The sequence below is a fragment of the Myotis brandtii genome, unplaced genomic scaffold (genome assembly GCF_000412655.1).
Source record: "Myotis brandtii unplaced genomic scaffold, ASM41265v1 scaffold123, whole genome shotgun sequence".
In the NCBI taxonomy this organism is placed as follows: domain Eukaryota; kingdom Metazoa; phylum Chordata; class Mammalia; order Chiroptera; family Vespertilionidae; genus Myotis; species Myotis brandtii.
This window is the reverse complement of record NW_005354291.1, coordinates 12,497,242-12,519,194: the sequence shown is the minus strand read 5'-3', so window position 1 is coordinate 12,519,194 and position 21,953 is coordinate 12,497,242. Positions and strand designations below refer to the sequence as shown.

General features: G+C 37.4%; 1 protein-coding gene across 22 annotated transcripts in view; it reads left to right on the top strand.

Annotated features, from left to right (window-relative positions):
• Positions 1 to 21,953, top strand: part of AHI1 (Abelson helper integration site 1) — a 218,305-nt gene that overhangs the window by 66,679 nt on the left and 129,673 nt on the right. For 20 of the 22 annotated variants that reach the window (XR_001360698.1, XR_001360699.1, XR_001360697.1 and 17 more), the window contains one exon: positions 4,942 to 5,056. Coding sequence is in view for 19 of the 22 variants with exons in the window: in XM_014533846.1 (XP_014389332.1) it covers positions 4,942 to 5,056 (115 nt within the window). In the remaining 3 variants the exon portion in view is untranslated. Of the gene's footprint in view, positions 1 to 4,941; positions 5,057 to 5,364; positions 5,424 to 8,423; positions 8,453 to 21,953 lie in introns of those variants that run through there. The other 2 variants (XM_014533859.1, XM_014533858.1) reach the window with 2 other exon arrangements.

Genomic DNA, 21,953 nt, shown 5'->3' with positions numbered 1-21,953 from the left:
AGTTCAGGGGTCCTGGCGGCACACACAGCACCCCCGGGAGCCAGGCAGCCAGGCAAGTTTCTCTACCTGCAGGAGGGCTTGCACACACTGAGCAGGTAGGCCGCCGCTCTGCCTTTAATCCTGACCCACGTGACCTGTCCCTTGCTCTTGATTGGAGCTCAGGCTCACAGTCTTTCGCGATTGGCTAATTCAAAGGGAGGGGTTGGCCTTTGCCATTTCAAGATGGCGGCCCCCAGGGGAGCTGCAAGTCATGAGGCCAAAATGGCGGCTGCCTAAACTATTTGACAGAAAAGATTACTTGTTTATTCTCACACTCAGTCTTCTGGCATCCTTGTTTAATTAATTTTAACATTGGTAAAAGTGAAGATGCATGTCATAGATTTGGGATCTATTTGGGAAGTAGATTTGATACCGATGTAATAATACCATTGTAATAATCTGGTTACTATTTAACAGAAAAGGGTCAAAGGAGAGACCAGCCAATATAGGCATGCCATCCATACAGCTTTGCCAGAAAGCCGCATTGAACACTCCAGTCTGCGACCTGCTGATGGATGGGGAAGGGGCGGACAGAGTCAGGGCGCATGCCCAGTCAGGTGTGAGTGACAGGCGGTGCTCGCTCCTCCGTCAGCTCCGCAGTGAGTCGGGCCAGAGCAGGGCGCCCACTGCAAGCAGCGGGACCTGGGCATTTAAACTGCGTGACGCGGAGCACATCTCCTCTCCTCTCGCCTCTAGCCTGCCGGCCTCTACTCCCCTGGCTCCCGTGGCTCCCGTGGCTCCCGTGGCTCCCGTGGCTCCTGTTGCAGGGGCTGTGCTCCCAGCACCCACGTGGCTCACAGCCTGTGCGACTCCACAAATGGACTCATTTGGAACAGTGGAACACAAGCAGCACCTGGAGGGAGGGGGGCATGTTCGTAACCCTAAGTATATGACTAGTATAAGCATCTTTTCCGTTAGAATTTGAAACTAATTTGAAGTTTCTTTGCAGCTTGAATATTACCTAGAGTCAGCTAAAGTGGTTAGTGTTGTAAGTGAAGGGGAGCAAAGTTTGCCACCCAAAATGTGCCTTCTGGGCTGTTGATTTTAAGCTGGTTATTAAGAAACAAAAAACGAAGAAAGACCGTCGGAGCCTCCCCCTTTCCTGCGTGAGGGGCGCCTGTGGGGAGGGAACTCGCAGTCGCAGCTGAGGGCGAAGCAGGGCGGTCACCGCCTCCAGCCCCGCTGCTGCTGTTCTGGTTGCCGAGGGGAATGTTGGAGGGTCTGTTCAGCTGCCTGTGACTTTCCCTCCTCCTCGCTGCTCCCTCCTCCTTGGTCCACAAGGGCCATAAGGCCTCCACTGCCCAGTGCCTCTCTGGGTCGCATTCCAATGGCAGCCTGTGCAGCGATTTGATTCTTAGCCAGTTAGAAGGATTTAGGGTGTGGGGCGAAAATTACCTTTTGAGTCCCCGCGTAAGTATATATAAAATGAATATAGTTATATCTCGCCCAAATGTTTTAAAATTTAATCACTAAAAAGGAGACTACTTGTTAGCATGTTTTAACTTTTTTAACATGAAAATTATTCCCCTCCTAGAGAATTAGTATTTGCATATTTTGTGCAAAGGTGCTTATGCCCTGAAAGAGTAGGCAAAACAGTTTTGTAATGAACTTGGCAGAAGTTCAGGTGATCTCTTTCCCTTTTTCTCTATTGGGAATTTGATTAAATTTGTATGCTTTTAGTTTCCCCCAACATGGAGGTCGTAAACTGACGCTGGCAGACTGTGGTTTTGAATGAAGCAAGCAGAAAAGTGCGTTGTGAAAAGAGGGTAGATCGGTGTAGGGTAGACTATCTTAGCCAATCCTTCTGTTGTTGTAAAATTATTAAGCAATTCTTTTCCACAGCATGTATTTCAAAAATAGAGATTGCTTCACTCTTTATAATGGTCATTATTACTTTTCTTCCTCTATGAAGTAGTGAATATATGTAGGCTAAGTTTGAAAATGAGCTCTAATTTCAAATCACTATACTATTTAGTTATTTCAGACGTTAAAAATGAATTATCTGCTTGATGTTGCCACTCATCCTGAACATTTGATAGTCTAAAGAAATGTGGCAGGAAAGAGCAGAATTAGCAAAAAAAAAAATGCTTTAGGACGAACATATAATTGTAGATTATATGTTGGGTTTTTTAACAGCATTTTATTTAAAAGGTGTGACAAGTCTTTCTGTTTGAGTGGAAGCATTTAAGTATCCTATTCCAGGCTTCCTGGTGTTCTTTTTATTTTAGCACGAGTAAGTTTCTGAAGAGGAAGATTGAAGCCTGTGTGTGTGTGTGTGTGTGTGTGTGTGTGTGTCCCCAGAATACACCTGTTCTTTTGTACCAGATTTCAAAATGCATTGTTTGCCATGTGGGATAGATATTTTCAAGAACACAGAAGTAAAACTGAAAAATGATTCTAAAAAGAGAAGTGGATTAAAGAATTAAGTGATAAATATGTCATTTTGTGTATAGTAGTTTCATTTAAAAGTATAGCTCTCTGAAAAATTTACTGCATCATCATACTGCATTACAGGTATCTCATTACTCTTCTAGTGATGTTATTAGCTAATATTTATATAGCACTTGCATAGCACTTTATAATTTTCCTTTGCCAACATACTCTATTTAATCCATTGCTTTTATTTTCTTTTTTAAGTGTTTTATTGATTTTTAAAGAGAGAGGAATGGAGAGAGAAAGAAGCATCAGTTGGCTGCCTCCTGCACACCACCCACCGAGGATCGAGCTGAAATCCTGGCATGTGCCCTGACCGGGAATCGAAGTGGCAACCTGTTGGTAAATGGGACGACACCCACCAACTGAGCCACATCTCCAGGATTAATCCATCTCTTCTCTAATGTTACTTAGTGCTCTATGGTTAGCATATGTGACTAGCTCTCTATCCAGTTCATCTTTATTGCTTCCACAGCACATTCCCATTGAAGCACACATACTACTTTTATTATCTCCATTTAAAGATGGAAAACAAAGCTCAAAAATGTTAGATGATTTCATTGTTATCTTAAGTATGATATTAATATAAATAGTCAACTTTAATTTTGATCAGCGTTTGATAATGGCTCCTGCCCAGCTGTCATGGCTCAGTGGTTGAGCATCGACCTAGGAACCAGGAGGTCACAGTTTGATTCCAGGTCAGGTCAGGGCACATGCCCAGTTTGCAGGCTTGATCCCCAGTGGCTGGTGTGCAAGAGGCAGCTGATGGATCGATGATGATTCTCTCTCATCATTGATGTTTATATATCTCTCTCCCTCTTCTTTTCTCTCTGAAATCAATTAAAAAATATTTTTTTCAATGGCTCCTCATCAAATTCTTTAAATTTTTTTCATATTTATTTTTTTACAGATGAAGAGAAAGGGGGAGGGGGAGAGAGAGTGAGGGAGAGAGAGAGAAAGAGAGAGAGAGAGAGAGAAAGATCTGTTGTTCCACTTATGCATTCATTGTTGCTGCTTGTATGTGCTGTGACCGGGAATCAAACCCGAAACCTTTTGGTGTATGGGATGACGCTCCACCTGCCCGGGGCCTGATAGAATTTTTAAAGCCGGATAATTTTTTAGCACTGATGTGGTATTTGACCTGATCTAACTACTTTGAAAAATATTTTTCTCTTTTATGAGATGATATCATAAGAGTTTAGAAACTTTAAGACTATATTATTATATGGTCTTAATTAGTTGACTATTTTGCCAACTATGTAAATAGCTCTTTGCCTCAAGAGAAAATCTTAATCTAAGAAATACCATTTGCTATCACTTTGAAAGAAGAGAAGTGTTTACAAATAATGAGTCAGATAAAGGGCATGTAACCACAATCTACTATGTAATACAAAACATCAAAAGGGGATTTTTAAATGCTTATACAGGGAAGTCTTCTGTGTGGTTTGATCATTTTTAAGAAAAACGAGAAAAAGCCAGCTATTTTCATATACAAAGATTTATATACCATAAGCTATCATTTAACATTTTGTTAATTCATAAGTTATATTTTGTCAGTAAAATTAGAAATTCAAACTTTCAGATTTTTCAAAATTAGATCACATTTTCTTGTGATTTTGAAAGTGATAAAAATAATAAAGATATAATGAATAATTTATTAATAATGAACAAAACTAGGTCATTGCCAAAATTGTAAGTTATAAGATGAATTTGCTAATAAACATTTAACACATTTTTGTGAGCTATTCTTATTTTCCTACGATAGCTGAAGTTATACTATCATACTTTTATGCATTTCATTTCTGTGAGACCATTTTACTCAGATAATCAGGTTTTTTGTTTTATGGAACATGGTTTTTGTTTCAGAAGTATTGCTTGATCATTTCTTTAATGTTGTTTTTAAATAGCGTCTTAAGAATAAGGTTTTTCGATGCAGTGGAAATTGTTTCACTTGGCAGGTTAGGTTGCAGCTGTGTTATCTATGTCACCATGATGTATATAAACAAGAATATTACAGGTGTTTTCTGTGCAGGCTTTTTAAAAGGAAGTACCTGCTATTTCACAAAATGCTAGAGAAATGTGGGTCTGAAACTTTTTAACTCTTTCTTAATTGAAAGCTGTCAAGGAGTCACTTTTTTTTTTTTTTGCATTTCTTTGTATAACTGTTAAGACCACTCCATTTTGCGTTACGAATAATGTCAGTTCCATGATAAGCTAACTTGTTTTATTTAATAAGGTTGGTTTACTTTAATATAGTTATACTTTCATTGCCATTGTTTTCCTTCCTTGATAAAAATACTATTCTGTTTTGTAAACTTTGAAAATCAAGCATATAAGTCATTACCACTCTCTTTCACCTACCATATGTCATGGTTTGCATCGTACTAGTAAGCAAATCTTTCTCATACAGCTTTTGCATCAGTAACCCAGGAAATTACGCTTTTGTCTTATTTGCCTTTCCTATTACAGGTCAACAAAAATCTCTCATTTACTTCAACATCAGCCTCCTTACAACAGTCTAAGTTAAAAGAGTCAGACTTGCTGGACACTCAGCCTCTCCGTCAGTTTGGTTTTGCTCAGACCGGTGAGCCCCTTTCTTATGACTGACCTTTTAAATGTTCACATGCTATTTTCTTCATGAATGTTGTTTATTTCATTTTAGAAATATAGCTCATAGCATTGTAATGGTCTGTTTTCACACTTGAATTATATTCTAGCATCTTTTTTTTCTTCAAAAATCACTGAAGTTATTTCTAAAGCAAATTTGAATGTGGTAACTTTAATAGTAAATACTCTCAACCTCTATTCCATAGGACAGATAACAAACTAAAAATAGAAAAACATATGAGTTTTAAACATGTATACTATTAAATCTGATTCTGTTTCCCTTAGGTAAAAGAACCATAATTGACTTTTTAAATTATAATTGACTTCAAGGAATTCAAGGTAAAATGTGTTTGGGCAGAAACAGGCTCCAACCTGTCAGTGATATCATGTTTCTTCAAAGTTGGCAAATTAATAAGATATGCAAAGAAGCTAGTTGTAAAAATCTACATGAATCACTGAGTTAAGATGAACTATACAATGCAAATTTTTAGGCTAATGTTTTAAAATAATTTGAATAAGGTTTTGAAAGGACATCAAAGATAAAGCATTTATGTGAGAATGTGACTTTGGGGATGGAAAGATGCCTGTTTCTATTCACTAGCTATATGTTTATGACAGTATTTTGTATACTACTGAGTTGTTTTAAAAATTGAGGCAACTGAGAAAACCTAATTACCTTCAACAAAAAGATTATAATAAGAAACTTTGGCTTGAAAAGATTGATATAATTTACTTAGAAATTTGGGGACAATATTACTTTTCTAGTTTGAAAGTGTTTGCAGTTTACATATACAAGTTATTTTAATAATGCTTTATAAGTTACATATTATGGTGGGAAAATATTTGGATCAAGAATTCTTATGTTCACTCCTGGCTGTGCCTTTTATTATAACTTATTACCTGTGAACCTAAGAATCTTCACTTGGAAAGTAGAAATGATATTTACATTACATTCTGTTGAAGTTCAAATTACATAGCACATATGAAACACTTTGTAAGCATAAGGCACTATACAAATATAACATTCTTAAATTGTAAACATGATGAGTATATGTAAGCTAGCTTTGAAAATACGTTGCGTTCTAATTTCAAATCAGTATAATGATTAAGTTATCCCAAACAATTAGCAATTTAAAATTTTAAATTTGTAATGTTCCAGATATCTGCCAGAATTTGGAGCAAAGTGCTGGTCCTTCTTATGTACAGTGGGGGGCACACCATGTGCTCTCCCTGTAGACTCCTTCTCTGCACCCTAACTAGATACTTGGTTTGCTTTTCAGACCATGTCATTTTAATGACTAGGAGGGAGAGAATCTGTTTCTACCACTTGATCTCTATCATTTTTCTCCTGAATCTACAATTCTTCTGGGAACAAATTTTTCATTCCACACTTTAGGATTAAAGGCACGGAACGGAAATGTTTGGTTGAGTTAATGTATTAAAATTCATTCAAGTAGTGTCTTAAGTTTGTCAGCCTACAAGGTGTAGATGATAGATATAAAATTCTTTTCTGTAAAGGGAAAGGGAAGAGAGGATAGATAGGAAGGCCTTTGAAATGGAAGAGGGATTACCAGTGGGACAGATAAAGAATAAAGAAAAAGGATAAGAGGAAAGCTGGGTATGATAAAGACAAGCCTTACAAGCTTCACCATTGTACATAGGATTGGCTCCGCTTGCCTTCAGTTTTTTCTGGCCAAATAGGCTTTGCATTGGGGTATTTATGTCATGCATGTCCCTCCATGTGTCCTCTACCTCAGAAGCATTACCATTAAGCCATGTTATATACATGACAGTACTTCACTTGATTTTGTTTTAGTTGTTAATATGCCTGACCTCATTTTAAGGCATATCCTTCCTATAAAATTTATTGATATATCACTGCATAGAAAAGTTATAAAAGCAGAATAAGTAATTTGTTGCAAAATTGCCAAATTAATCAATTTTATTCATGAAAAAGCCAGTCTTCTCAGGGGGGAAATCTTGCACTAGGAAACAGATGAACTAATTTCTACAACTGACTTCATTTCTAAATGATTATAGCATGTTGAACAATTTCTTTAGGCCTCAGTTTTCTTATCCCTACAGGTAAATAAGGGTTCTGGGTTTTGTGAGTTTCTCTCTTTAAAATTCTGTGATTCTAATTAGTAATCAAACCAGTTTTAAAAGGGGATAAATAGTTGTGTTCTCAACTCTACAAATAATCTATTAGAATCTGAAATATCTATATATCTATCTATATCTATATCTATATATCTATATAGATACATATAGATATCTAGATATCTAGATATATATATGGTTAATATGCACTGTGTCTCCTTGGGAGTTCGACTGGGAGACCGGGAGTTCGATCGCTCACTGTAATGTGCGCTGACCACCAGGAGGCGGCATGGAACATGGTGGGTGACCAGTGAGTGGCAGGGCACTGAGGGAAGGAGGAGGTGGGGAGGCAGGGAGCCTGATCAGTCCTGATCTCCAGCCAGGCCTAGGGACCCTACTTATGCATGAATTTCGTGCACCGGGCCTCTAGTAGGATTATAAAAACAAAGAATATAGATAGGTTTTTAGTAAGATTTTCATTTTTGAACATCAATCTAAATATTCAGGTGATATCTGTAGATGTTTGGCTTTGTACAGTATAAATAAAAGCTATTTACATAGAGCTAGCCCACTATCCATCTTGCTAGAGGCTTACAAGCAGGGGTTGAGAGGGACCTGGAGAGTAATATGCTAAGTGAAATGAGTCAGTCAGAGAAAGACAAGTATCACATGATTTCACTTAAATGTGGAATCCAATGAACAAAATAAACTTACAAACAAATTAGATCCAGAGACATAGAAGCATGCAACTGACTGAGGATCTTCAGAGGAATGGGCATCGGTGGGGGTAGGGGGGTGGGGAGGTCAACCAAGGAATCTATATGCATATGTGAATAACCCATGGACACAGACAATAGTGGGGTGAAGGCCTGGGGAGGGGAAGGGAGTGGGGAGGACAGGGTCAATGTGGGGAAAAAGGGGGATATATGTACTATCAACAATAAAGATAAATTTTAAAAAGCAGGGCTTGATTGTGTGTGTGTGTGTGTGTGTGTGTGTGTGTGTGTGTGTGTTTATATGCTAGAAGGAAGGTGGGTTTATGGTCTGTGGTCTGTTGTAACTATTATTGACCTTATTCAGAGTGAGTTCTAGATAGTGTAAACTGCTAATAAAGTATTTTCTTCCTTGGTTTGTATTTGTAAGAGTTTCTAGAATATTACCTTTATTCATTCTAAAATTAAGTGACTACTTTGTTTAAAGCCCTCATCTAAGAATGTGGACTAACTATTACAGTCTGCCCTCAGGAAGCTTACAGTAGCTGGGGAGACAAGTGAGATTGCAGCAAATTATTTCAGAGTGAGATAAGTTCTGAAAGCACAGTGTAAACACAGTGTCGCTGAATAAAGAGGGACAGAGCAGCTAAGAGTTTCTCAGACTTTACATGTCCAAACAGAACTCTTGATTTCCTGCCCCTAAAACCCTTCCTTTCACTTCTACTTCCCCTGCCACACTCCAGCTCTTCCCAATCTGAGCACATTTAGCCAGTTGTTTAGGAAAACTAGGAGCCATTCCTGATTCCTCTTCTTCCCTCCACTTTCTCGCTTCCACTCTTGTCTCTTAGCTTATTCTCCCCATGGGAGCCAACACATTTCTTTGGAAGCTGAATTAGATCATGTGACTACCCTGCTTAAATGGCTGTCACAATTAGAATGGGTTCCAGAGTCCTTACCCTGTCTTATAAAACCTTCCATGGCCTTGCCTTTGTCTTCCTCATAGGCCTCATCAGCAAGTGGGGTTTCAGGAGAGCCCACAGAGCCAAGAAGCAGGTAACCAAGCACACATGCCTGGCAGAGCTTGGCATAGAGTCTTAGTTTAGCTGGAGGAAATGGTGAGATAGATGTGTTAGGAAAAACTGAGTCTGCAAAGGTAGATTGGGTCAAATTGTGCCCTCCTGAGGAATTCACATTTTATTCTCTAAAAAAATAGACTCTCCAAAGGTATGAGTATGAAAGAGATGATAAAATGTGTTTTTTAAAAATATAGCTGCTGCCCTGGTCAGGTTGCTTAGTTGACTGGAGCATTGTCCCATGCACCAAAAAGGTTGCGGGTTCAATTCCTCATTGGGGCACATATGGGAGGCAACCAATCGATGTTTCTTTCTCACATCAATATTTCTCTTTCTCCCTTCCTCTCTCTCTAAAAAACAATTTAAAAATCATATCCTTGGGTGAGGATTTTAAAAAATATATACTAGTATACAACTGGTATCTGAATGAGGGGTGGGATAGAGAGAAAAAATCTGGATACAACTTTTAAGAGATACTTTAGAACTGTTCATTAGGCTGTCACTATCTTAATTAGAAAATAATACATCTGTTAATCCTATTAAAAACAAAACTACATCTATCGTAATTTGTATAAGAAAGAAAATTATACAATTTTATTTTCTAAATATCCTATATAATAAAAGGCTAATATGCAAATCGACCAAACGGTGAAACAACTGGTCACTATGACATGCACTGATCACCAGGGGGCAGACTTTCCATGCAGGAGCTCAGCCAGAAGCCAGGCTCATGGCTGGCGAGTGCAACAGTGGTGGCGGGAGCCTCTCCCGCCTCTGCAGCAGTGCTAATGATGTCCGACTACTGGCTTAGAATGTCTGACTGCCAGGAGGGTGGGGGTCGTGGGAGCGGGCCTAAGCCGGCAGTCGGACATCCCCTGAGGGCTCCCAGACTACGAGAGGGCACAGGCTGGGCTGAGGGACTCCCCCTCAAATGCACGAATCTTGTGCACTGGGCCTCTAGTACTTTGATAAAGCTAGGGAAAAAGGAAAGAAAATTGTAATTTTAACATTTTACATTAAATTGTAATTTATAGCTTATAATGTGTCAGCATGTAGTGAACATGCTATATTATATCCTCAGTGAATTCAGCAAGTTCTCTGCAGAGGAATTTTGTTCTGTGACAGCTGGTCAAAATCTCAGAACCCATTCAATCATCTCAGGAGTTCTTATAATAGAAGTAAATTTTTAAATGTGACTTATTCAGTAAAAAATACAATTAATCAATGGGGGGAGGGGTGGGAGGTAATTAGCCAGCAGTGGGGTAATTGTATCATCTTTGCTTGTTTGTATTTGAAGGAACCGAAAACGACAACCGCGCTCTCAGCCACCAGCCCGCTTTGCGCGCGCACCTCCGCACCTGAGTTTTTTCCACACTGCGCCTCCTCTGAGCCTCGGTGTGCTGTTATTTTTCCTTCTAGTTGAAGAGTCTCTCCTCAGCCAGCCTTCCTGTGGTTCTGGGTGATGTCCGTTCCGTCTTTTAGTTGTATTTTTGAAGTGGTTGTTTGCGGCAGCAGTCTCCGGTGTTTACCTATGCCGCCATCTTGGTCTCTCTCCAGCATGTTTCATTTATAAGAATGTCGTATATCTTTTCACAGCATTGTGTGAAATTCAGTTCATTTTCATTAGATGAGTGATACAAAATGAAATGAATCATTTTATTAGTATGACTTTATTATCATAATCTTCATATTATCTTTTTTAGTTGTGGACCTGAGTTTGATGGGGGAGGCAGAGTGTGACATGGTTTTTAAAATCAACCAGTAGCTTCTGTCTTCATATTTTTTTGCACTCTCCATTAGCTCACATAAACAGGTATTAAACTTGATAGCCAGTCATTGAATCTAACTTTTTACCACATCCTAAACAGTCAAATACTTGATTTAGACAACATCATAACATCATTCTAATGACTTCAGTATTGGTTACAAGATCTGTCCAGTTGACTTTCATGCTTTTACATTTTGAATATTATTTAAAGAGCTGTATTTTTCTGTTTACTTTGCATGTCTTTGCCAAGTATATACTTATTCCTTTGACCAGGAATAAAAAATTAAAATTAACTCTTAAAATTAGGAGCTATTTTTCTAGTTAAATTTTATTGGTTTCAACATTTCAGTATTTCTTAAGATTTAATTTTTTACAGGGAAATGCAAAACTTTAAAAATAATTAACTGAAATGTAAAATGAACCCTGCCTTGGCCATAATTTCACCAGAGATTCTGTGATTATAACCAATTGTAGAAGGTAGATTACAAGTAAGCTGGAAACAAGATGATTCTTGTATTTCAAAAGAAGAAAAGAAAACATTTTGGCAAAAATTAGGAATCAGAATGACTCTCAATAAACACAGTTGATGTTAAAAGGGGGTTTCCATTTTAAGGAAGGTAAAGTGAACTTCAAAGATCTTTCTCATCGCATCAGAATTGGCAGAGTGTTCTGTTAGTATTACGTAATGAACTTTAAACTGTTAATTGAAAAAGAATGGTTTATTGAATGCTGATTTCAAACCTCCAGAAATCCAAGATGTAAGTTTAGGTATTGGGATGGGTGAAAGGAATGAATTTATTACAATACATATAATCTACTTAATACAGAATTAACTGATTTTCAGTAGACCGATCTCTTTAAATGTACTTTATGGTACTAAACAGAATAATATTTTTATTATGCAATTTTTAAAAGCAAGAATTTGTTGAATATGAATTGAGAACATGTGCATTATTGTGGCAAACACAGTGGACCTGAGTTCAGAAGGCCAAAAGGGTTGGGCATGAGCCCTAGTCAGCCACTTCCCAGTATTATCTTGGGAGTTGACTTTATTTCTCCAGGCATAATGTCTCTATTTTCTACTTAAGATGAATTTCCTACTTCATAGAATTGTGACAATCAGAAAAATGTTTTAAATATTTTGAAATGTATAAGATATTGTGAGACCAAACAACATGAGATTTTTATGGGAGATTCTTTTGATTTTTTTTAAAGTTTGAAATTATGCAATTTGCATTGTGCCCCAAGGAATGGAGGAAATCTTATTTAAGACATGACTTAATAAAATGTGTTAAGTGATTATTTTTAAAAAATATATATTTATTGATTTCAGAGAGGAAGGGAGAAGGAGAGAGAGATAGAAACATCAATGATGAGAGAGAATCATTGATCGGCTGCCTCTTGCCCACTCCCCACTGTGGATCGAGCCCGAAACCCAGGCATGCGCCCCCGGCCAGAATCGAACCTGGGACCTTTCAGTCCCCAGGCCAATGCTCTATCCACTGAGCCAAGCTGGCCAGGGCGTGTTAAGTGATTATTATAGAAAAAAGAACATGTCAGAGAAGCAAATAATGGACATAGGATTTTTAGAAGTATGCCAAAAAAGACATTAAGATGAAATAATTTTAAGAGGAAAGTTTTCAAACAAGCATCTCAAACTTTAAATAATCCACTAGAACCCACTTGTGAAACTTTGGCTTTCCACATACATGCCAGTCAACATGAAAACCCTGCAGGTGGGACTATTTTCATATTTAGATTTTTCTGGACACTGAGTGAAAGACCTTGACCATGTGGATTTATTTCCTTTAACATATGACTTATATTTCCCTTCCACAAAGACTGAGATTTCATTTGTTCAACTTTTTTTGTATCATTCATAATTAGATTCTCTAAAATTGATATTTGTTAAATTGAAGGTATAAGGTGCCATTTTAGTAACCAATATCAGTACTGTACTAAGAATTCTCCAGTGATCTAAGTTAATTCACTTACTAAAGATTAAAACCTTCACTTGGAATAAAAGCCCTTTTATTTACTGAAATAATGTCATATGAATTAGTAAATTGTTCCTAGTCCTATTAATAAAGTATATTCTACATATTTATTATTCCCTAATTTAAAAATTATTTTTATCAACTCTATTAAATATTAAGAAACTTAATGAATGGTTCTTTATGCACAGGGACATGCATTTAGTATTAATGTCCCCAGTGAGATATGAAATTTCACCTAATATATTTTGAGGGGAGGATATGAATGCAAACTTTTCTCATTTGAATTTTCTGATTTGAATGAGCTTAAATTTGCTATTTCCTAGCCATTTATTTTGTAAGAAGCTATTTTATATGATATTTATATGGTATATATAGTTCCAACCTTACAATTTTCTCTGATCTGTTAAACACAGAAATCTTACTTGAAGCTATTGTTCTTTTCCAGTCACATTTCTGTGTGTATGGGTGTGTGTGTGTGTGTGTGTGTGTGTGTGTGTGTTGGGTTTATGAACCTACTAAATTTGGTTGTCCAAGCATATGTAGCATTTTCCCAGAAGATCAATTTTAAAAGTGAAATAATTATATTCATATTCAGTGAAAATAAGAAAAAATGTAACTGAGAACCATAAACTAAAATTTAATGAATATAAAAACTATATAATTTAATGTGAACATAGCCAAAGTATACGCCAGATTATTGAATTTGCATTTTAGAGATATTCTGATGTTTTAACAACTTCTTAATTTGTCTTTTTTACATTTTGAATTTTATAGGAATTGTTTACATATAGCATCTTATTTTAAAAGGTCAAATGTAAAATTTTTGAGAGATATTGTCGTATATATGGCTCTGAAGTATGAAATCTTATCACAGAAACGATAATTCATCCTCAAAATTGTGTAGCAAGATAGGTAAGCTAACCGCTTTTTGTCATACATGTGGCAGAAATGTAATCATTGCCATGAGTGAGCCTGAGTTTCCTGAAAGGAGCTTCTATATTTTACTCTTCTGTCTGTTTCTGATGATGGCATCACCCTTCTTTCAGGTGGCAACCGGATGCATCTTTGACTCCTCCTTCTCATTTCCTTTTTTGAACTGTCATTCTCAGAGTCTTGTCATTATTTTCAATCTCTCTTCACCAATCATCCTGTTTGTTTGTTTGTTTGTTAATCCTCACCCAAGTGTATTTTTTTTCCATTGATTTCCTAGAGAGAGTAGAAGGAAGGGAGGGAGGGAGGGAGAGAGAGAGAGAGAGAGAGAAACATCAGTTGGTTGCCTCCTATACCAGGGCCAGGGATGGAACCTACAACCCAGGTATATGCCCTTGACCGGAAATCAAACCCTCGACACTTAAGTGTTTGGGCCAACACTCTAACCATTGATCCACACCAGCCAGGGAACCAATCATCCTTTTAATCTTTATGGTTTCTTTCTTGTCCTGTTTGTTCCTGTTTTCTAGTATCATGGTTTTTGTAGATGTCATTGTATCTTTCTAAATCTCAAAGTAAAATTCTTTTCTCTGAATTGGTGTTTCCTCTGTGTTCAGTTTTCTCATCTGTTTATGTATCCTGTCTTTTTCTTTCATTCCATGGATTTTTTTTTTCTGGTGGTCCTTGGCATCTGTCTTTTTTTTTTTTTTTTTTTTTTAATGAAGGACTGGGTACAAATATGGTGTCCCTCTTTTGTTGTGTAAGTAGCTCTGTAATCTCACTGTTTTGTTCACCTTACCAGGAAGTCTGTTGAGAACTTCATATATATAGCTAAGACATATTAACTGGCAGCTTATATTTAGGGTAAACAGGCAAGATATATGAGTCAGGCTGTCGGACTACTTGTCAGAATGAGAATACTAGTAAGTGGGACAATAGTTCTGGAAGTCTTTACTCTTCCCAAGTGCTTTTTTCAGTATTACTTTTAGAGACACTTCACTGATTTTTTACTTTTTTAAATCTAGGGTGAATGCTCAGCATCCTCCATTTTATGTGGAATCAGCATCTTGTTTGGCTTATGTGTTTTTATATACGAACCTTCAGTTATTTTTCCTGGGGTTTGTTTTGTTTTGCTGTCTACCCAAAGTGCTGAATCTGTGTCCACAGGCGCTCTGAGTTTCACTGTCAGATACCGTATCTACTGCAGCCTATCATAATGTTTTCAGAGATACGTTTTGAATCACTTCTCATCTTCCATAAATTTGTTCCATCTCTAATCTGTTTTTTTCCGGCTCACCAGTGACTTGCACATTGCAAATTCCAATGTTCAGTTCTTTGTTCTTATCTTACTGGACTTAGCAGCAGCGTTTGACACATTTGATCACATCTTAATACACAGGTTTCCAGGACATCACATTCTCAGTTGTCCTATCTCCTTAACCACCACTCTTTATTTTTTCCTTTCAATTTTGTTTTGTATTAGTTTCAGGTGTACAGCTTAGTGGTTAGAAAATCATATTTACATAGCATTCCCCTTGATATTTCCAGTACCACAACTGGCACCATACATAGTTATAAAATAATATTGAAGATTTCTTGGTTGAGCATTGACCTATGAACCAGGTCATGGTTTGATTCCTGGTTAGGGCATATGCCCAGGCTTCGGGCAGGATCCCCAGTGTGGGGCATGCAGGAGGCAGCTGATCGATGATTCTCTCTCATTATTGATGTTTCTATCTATCTCTCCCTCTATCTCCCTTTCTGAAATCAATAAAAATATATTTTTAAAAAAGATTTCAGATTTCAGCATCATAATTGAGCAGATGTATTAAAAAGCAATTTTAACTTGAATAGAGACTCAAAAATTTTCTTATTTTTTTGGTATTTAAATCAATACATGGTGTGGTAATAGCACTTAGCGAAGCAAATGGAGACATCTGAATTTAGATCCAGATTCTATTACGTATGCTATGACTGGGAGCAAGTCATTTGATCTTGGTGGCATGTCATTTGAAAATAGAGGAAAGTGTTTAGTGCCAGTGAAAGTTTTCAGATACCTACCTGTGTTTGACTTATAATGCAATGAGAATGATAGATAGTATCTTGGAGTATATGCAGAACTATTTTAATTATTGAACGTTTTTATTTTAAATTTATCCAACTCCCACTAAATTTTAGAAAGAAAAATCACAGTGTTCTTAGAATTAAACTTAGTGAATGTCTTATATCCATATTCCTCTGGCGCATTTTTTTTTTCAAAATACAAGTTCTAAGCATAATGACTAATCATTTCCATGATAATAGTGGTTTTTATAATATACTAGAGGCCCGATGCATAAAATTCATACAAGAGTAGGCCTTCACAGCTGCGGCAGCTGCCTCAATCCCTCCCACACAGCTGCAGGTGGCTGCCTGGATCCCTCCCTCACAGCTGTTGCAGCTGCCTCAATCCTGTGGCTGCAGCCCTGGCTTCGTCAGGAAGGACATCCAGAAGGTCATCCGGTCTAATTAGCATATTATGCTTTTATTATTATAGATTAGAGGCCCAGTGCACAGAATTCATGTGGGGGGCGGGGGCATCCCTCAGCTCGGCCTGCGCCCTTGGGGAATGTCCGACTGCCAGGATCAGGCCTAAACTGGCAGTCAGACAGCCCTCTCGCAATCCGGGATGCTGCATGCACCAGTAACCATACTTTTCATACAGGTGAAAGGCATCTTGCTGTTGTGTGGGCAGCTACATATTTTTGCCCTGATTATAAAAAGTAGTACATAACATGATCCTTCTGAGGCAGTAATACTATTTTCCCTGTCTTATGGGTGGAAAAACTGAAGCAGAGAGAAGTTAAGTAATTGGCTTTGTCACACACAAAGTGTCAGAATCAGGACTGACTATAAAATGTGCAAGCCAGAGTCCATGCATGTCACTGCTGCATCATCCTGTTTTTTTCAGTGTTAGAGTAGCCTTGCCAGGTTTTAATTTTTAAATCTAAGAGACTGTTCCCAATATATAGGGTAGAGTCCCTAAGCCTGGCCAGCAATCAGGGCTGATCTGTGGAATGACCACCAGGCGGGGTGATCGGGGAGCCCCCGCTGGCACCTGCCTTGGCTGGTGGCCTGGCACCGTCCATTGGCTGGCCCCGCCCCCCAGTCACCACCGCTGGTCACCTCCCTCTCAGTGGGTGGATGCTCAATATCTGGGGCAGCTCCTGTGTTGAGTGTCTGCCCCCTGGAGGTCAGTGCACATCATAGCGACCAGTCATTCTGCATGTCATTCCCCCATTAATTTGCATATTAGGGCTTTATTATATAGGATTTCTAAAGTACGAGACTTTGAAGGTTTCAACTTTTTTATCAGAACATTATTTATATCATGGTGAAAATAGTGAAAGTTTTGAATTTACTGCTGTGCCTCCAAGTTAAAATGAAACTGTCAGTGTGTCAATTCACTCAAAGGTAAGAATTAAAGGAAGAATTACAATAACTGCATGGCTGCAGCAGGCAAGAGGAGAGAGTAGGTTATAAAATGGCCAAATTATTTTTGACCAGCACTCCTTTATTGTTTGTTTTTATAGTTTGAGAATAAGAATACATTTAGTATTATTGAATATCAACCATATGATGCATTTTACTATTTTTTTAATCTCAAACTGAAATTGACAACTTTTTAATCATTAAGACAATTGGGCATATAAAATACTAATGTAGGGTACACTTCCAAATATGTAGTTTTTAAAATATATTTTCCCATAATTTTTTTCTGGTAATAACTTAATATATGGTCTTGAAGAAAGTGAGTATTCCATAATTTTGAAGCCTTTCTTCAGTTGTTAAATACTATGGTTATCTTTAGTTTATCAACATAAGGAATATATATGTACATCAAAATGTTGACCACATCTCTGATAATGAAAAATATTTTAATGTTTAAAATAAAAGGTCAAATTTACTCCCTATTAATCACATATACTCATTTCTTCCCTTTACTAGTATATACTTGCACATTAACATTTTACATTGTTTCAAATTACTGTACATTTTAGCCTTTAGTTCTATGATTCTGTGAAAAGCTATGAGTTTTTAAAACTAGAAATAATTTTTTATATACTAATTCAGCTTCAGATGGACATTGCTTAGAACCAGAGAAGTAGCCCTTAATGTTTCCTCCCCTGGTCAAGGGGAAAAATAAAATACCATTTATGTTGTAAAAATAGTAATTTTTGTTTTCTTTGTAAATTACTATGTCCCAAAGTAACTTTTTAAAAATTAAATCTATGACAAGAAACACTTTAGTTTTCAAACATTTTGGTTTGTTTCTACTGAAGGCCCTAGAAATTCAGAGGAAGACCCTGGAAATTCAGAGGGAAAGGGCTCTTTAAATTAAGTTCTCATTTACTCTTCACTAGGTTATACTTTTCTAAACTGTGGTCAGAATAGCCTTAAGGTTTCCCTTGGACTAACTAAGTGCATACTTTTGCATTTTGTGGCTTCGTCACTTTGGTCTGGAGAGTGAGCAGACTGTGATATCATAGAACTTACTGGCAGTGTTTTCTGGAAATGAATACCTATCACTTATTGAAAGTGTCAGCTTACGATGGAAATTAGGTTTAAGGACCAGACCTTGTGGTGATGATAGAGACTGCTAGGTAATGTTGATTTGTATTTTCCAGAATTTTAAATGTGTGTTTGCAGGAAGCTCCCTTCAATGAAAAGTGAATGAAAATGTAAAAAAAATCTATCTCGGTATTGCTCTTACTAACTTGTCTATGAGTTTGAGAGCAAAGTATATGATAAATATGGAAACTACAAAAATGAGTAAATGGAGTGACTGGTCATTTTTTAAAAATAATTTCAGAGGTTTTTGCATTGTAAATGTGCATTAAGTAAAAAGTAGAACATTGTTCTAATTTCAGGCAATTTACTTTTTTTTTTCAACTTTCTCCACTATAAAAATTCAACTATAATTTTACAAGGAGTAAAAATTGAAAATTATTTTTGACTAATATCCAGCTCTTTTTTTTTTAGCAGAACCAAAAACTTATTTTAGTAGAAGCACCCTAACAAAAGCTATTAACCACTTTAAAAAATAAAAGCCTTTTTATACTTTATAAAAAATTAATCCATACAGTTCATCATCCAGTGTTCTGTAGAGAGTACTATGTAATAGGGACTAAGCCAAGCCCTGGAGAAATGGAAAATGAAAGACTACCCTCAAAAGTCCTCCCAGACTAGTTGAAGAATTTAAAAGGCAAAGAAATAGTTACAGTATAATGGGGTTGAGTTCAATAGCAGATAAGCACAAAACATGGAGCACAGAGAAAGAATCAATCTGATTAAATATATTATCCTTATAAAATGCACTCAGATTCATGGCCCTGCTCAGAATTCTTTGTTGTCTACATAATACAGAACAATATTATCCATTTAGGACTCCCCCAAATGATATTTTAGGGCTAGGTATCTGGATTTTGTTGCAGGCTAATATGTCAGAAGTCATGTAATAATTTTAGTTACTATGCTATATGCTTCAAACCTACCTCCCAAGGGTATTCTGATATTCTGGGAATGAGTGAATAATTATAAAGCACTCCAGTTTCTTTCATATTAATATGTGTGAGTGACTGTGTGTCTGTGTGTGTGTGTGTGTGTGTTGTGTATACTTGCCCCGCTTTTGAAAGGAATCAAGTCTTTCACATCTCATAGCTGTTAAATTTTGTGTGAGCCAAATAGATTTTATATTTTGGCTAATTCAGAATCAACAAAGTTTGCCATGAGAAGGAGGGGAGCTTTAGGGAGTTGTTTTTTGTTTTTCTTTTTTCCTTCTTTATTTTTATAATAACACTAGAGGCCCATTGCATGAAGAGATTTGTGCAATAGGCCTTCCTTCCCCTGGCTGCCGGCACCGGTTTTCCTCCAGCACCCGGGACCCAGGCCTTCGCTCCGGCCGCAGCAGAGAAGCCAAGCCTCGAGGCTTCTCCACTCCGACCACAGCAGAGAAGCCAATCTTCTTCAGTCTTCAGTCATGTTCAGTCTTCAATCGTCATCAGCCTTTAGTCTTCGCTCTGCGCCTGCATATGCAAATTAATCGCCATATTTGTTGGGTTAATTTGCATACTCATCCTGATTGGCTGGTGGGCGTAGTGAAGTGACACCAATTTGCATGTTTCTCTTTTATTAGTGTGGATTATGAGGCTTGATGTTTAATGTCATCTCCATTTTTTTAATCTATGTATTTTCAAGAGAAGATTTAACAAAGAGTTGAAAGTAAAACACTTTAAAAGCCAATGTTAAAGGCAGTTATAAATGCACTAGAGGCCCGGTGCACGAATTCGGGCACGGGGGGGGTCCCTTGGCCTGGCCAGCGATCAGGGCCGATCAGGGCCAGCCAGCTGCGGAGGAGGGACTGCAGGAGGTTGGCCAGTGGGTGGGATTGCAGGAGGTTGGCCGGCCACGGGAAGTTGGCTATGGGAGCACACTGACCACCAGGGTGCAGCTCCTGCGTTGAGCACCTGCCCCCCAGATGGTCCGTGCGCATCATAGCAACCGGTTGACCGGTCATTCGGTCGTTTGGTTGCTTAGGCTTTTAAATATATAGACAGTATAGCAGTTAGTTAAATGAATGTACTTAATACTCATTGAACTTTTACAGGAGAAAAATGTATATAGCATGATAAGCATGTTTTTAAATGACTTTGCTTTGCTTTGAGTATGGAAAACATTTTCTAAATTATCATGCTCTTGTTCAGAATTTAAATTTATTTTCCCCTAGAATTTAAATTATATCTTTTATGGCTAGAACTGAGAAATGAGTTATTTCCTTCCTACATTCTCCATACCATACCAAAAATACTTTTTTTTCAATTAAATCCTTTCTCATTTTAACTTTTTCCTTTTTTTTGTTTTATTTTCTGTTTTTTAATTCTAAAGGATGTTTAATTGCTGCATATGCACATACTGGGAATGCAAAATTCATTTATATATTTAGTAAGGACCCAGTGAGTACTTACTTTGTGTCAGGCACTGTTATAGGTGTTATGTGAATGTATCTGTAAAACACACACACACAAAGACCAGGTAAAAATCCAAGACCTTGTTCAGTTTACTGTCCAGTAGAGACAGACAATAAGAAAACAAATGTGGAATAAAGGGCAAGTAAAGCAGGGAAAGGGGATAGTTGCTATTTTAAATGGGATGGTGAAGAAATGCTTCAGAAAGAAGCTGACGAGTAGAATTTTGAAGAAAAAAAAAACCATGGTGTCTGGGCAATATAGCATCTCCAACCAAGATCTCGAGTCAGGAATGTGTTTGATGTGCAAGATGGCCCTAGCTGGTTTGGCTCAGTGGATAGAGCGTTGGCCTGTGGACCAAAGGGTCCTGGGTTCAATTCTGGTCAAGGGCACATGCCCAGGTAGCCGGCTCAGTCCCCAATAGGATGCGTGCAGGAAGCAACCAATCAATGATTCTTTCTCATCATTGATGTTTCTATATCTCTCTCCCTTTCCCTTCCTCTCTGAAATCGATAAAAATATATTTTTTTTTAAAAAGAGGCCAGTATGGCTGGAGTAGAAGGAATGACGGGGAAAGTAGAAGATAATGAGGACAGAGGGATAGCGAGGGGCCAGGTTGTACAGAACCTTGTATAAATGAAGTACAGAGCACTGCCCATCCCCAGCACTGGCAATATTCACAAGAGACATATTTTTGAAAGGGAGAGGTAGGTGGGGTTGCACTGTTTGATACTTGCTATATTAATAAAAATGAACAAACTGTTTTACAGAGTATATATGATATAGTGACAAATAATTCCTCATTGAGAAGGCTATTTACTAGGTATACCAGTTAATCGGATTTTTTTCAATAGATGGAGTTACACATATGTTGATATATATGCGATTTGATATGTATGCTATTTTGTTGTATTGACAACAAGCTTCAAAACTTCATATGTCAAATTTTCTGAAGGTGTTAACCTCATAGATAATTTTACAATTAAAAATATCTAATGTCGTGCCTAAAAAGGAGCATTTGCGGGAAGTTTTAATTCGTTACTTTATTTTGAAGAAAAGTGCTGCTGAATACGTCGGAAAGCTTATGGTGAGCATGCTCCATCTCAAGACACTTGTGAACGCTGGTTTCAACGCTTTAAAAGTGATGATTTCAATCTGAAAGACAAAGAACATCCAGGTCAACTGAAAAAGTTTGAAGACCAACAATTACAAGCATTATTGGATGAAGATGCATGTCAAACTCAAAAACAACTTGCAGAAAGATTAAACGTTGCTCAGCAAACAATTTC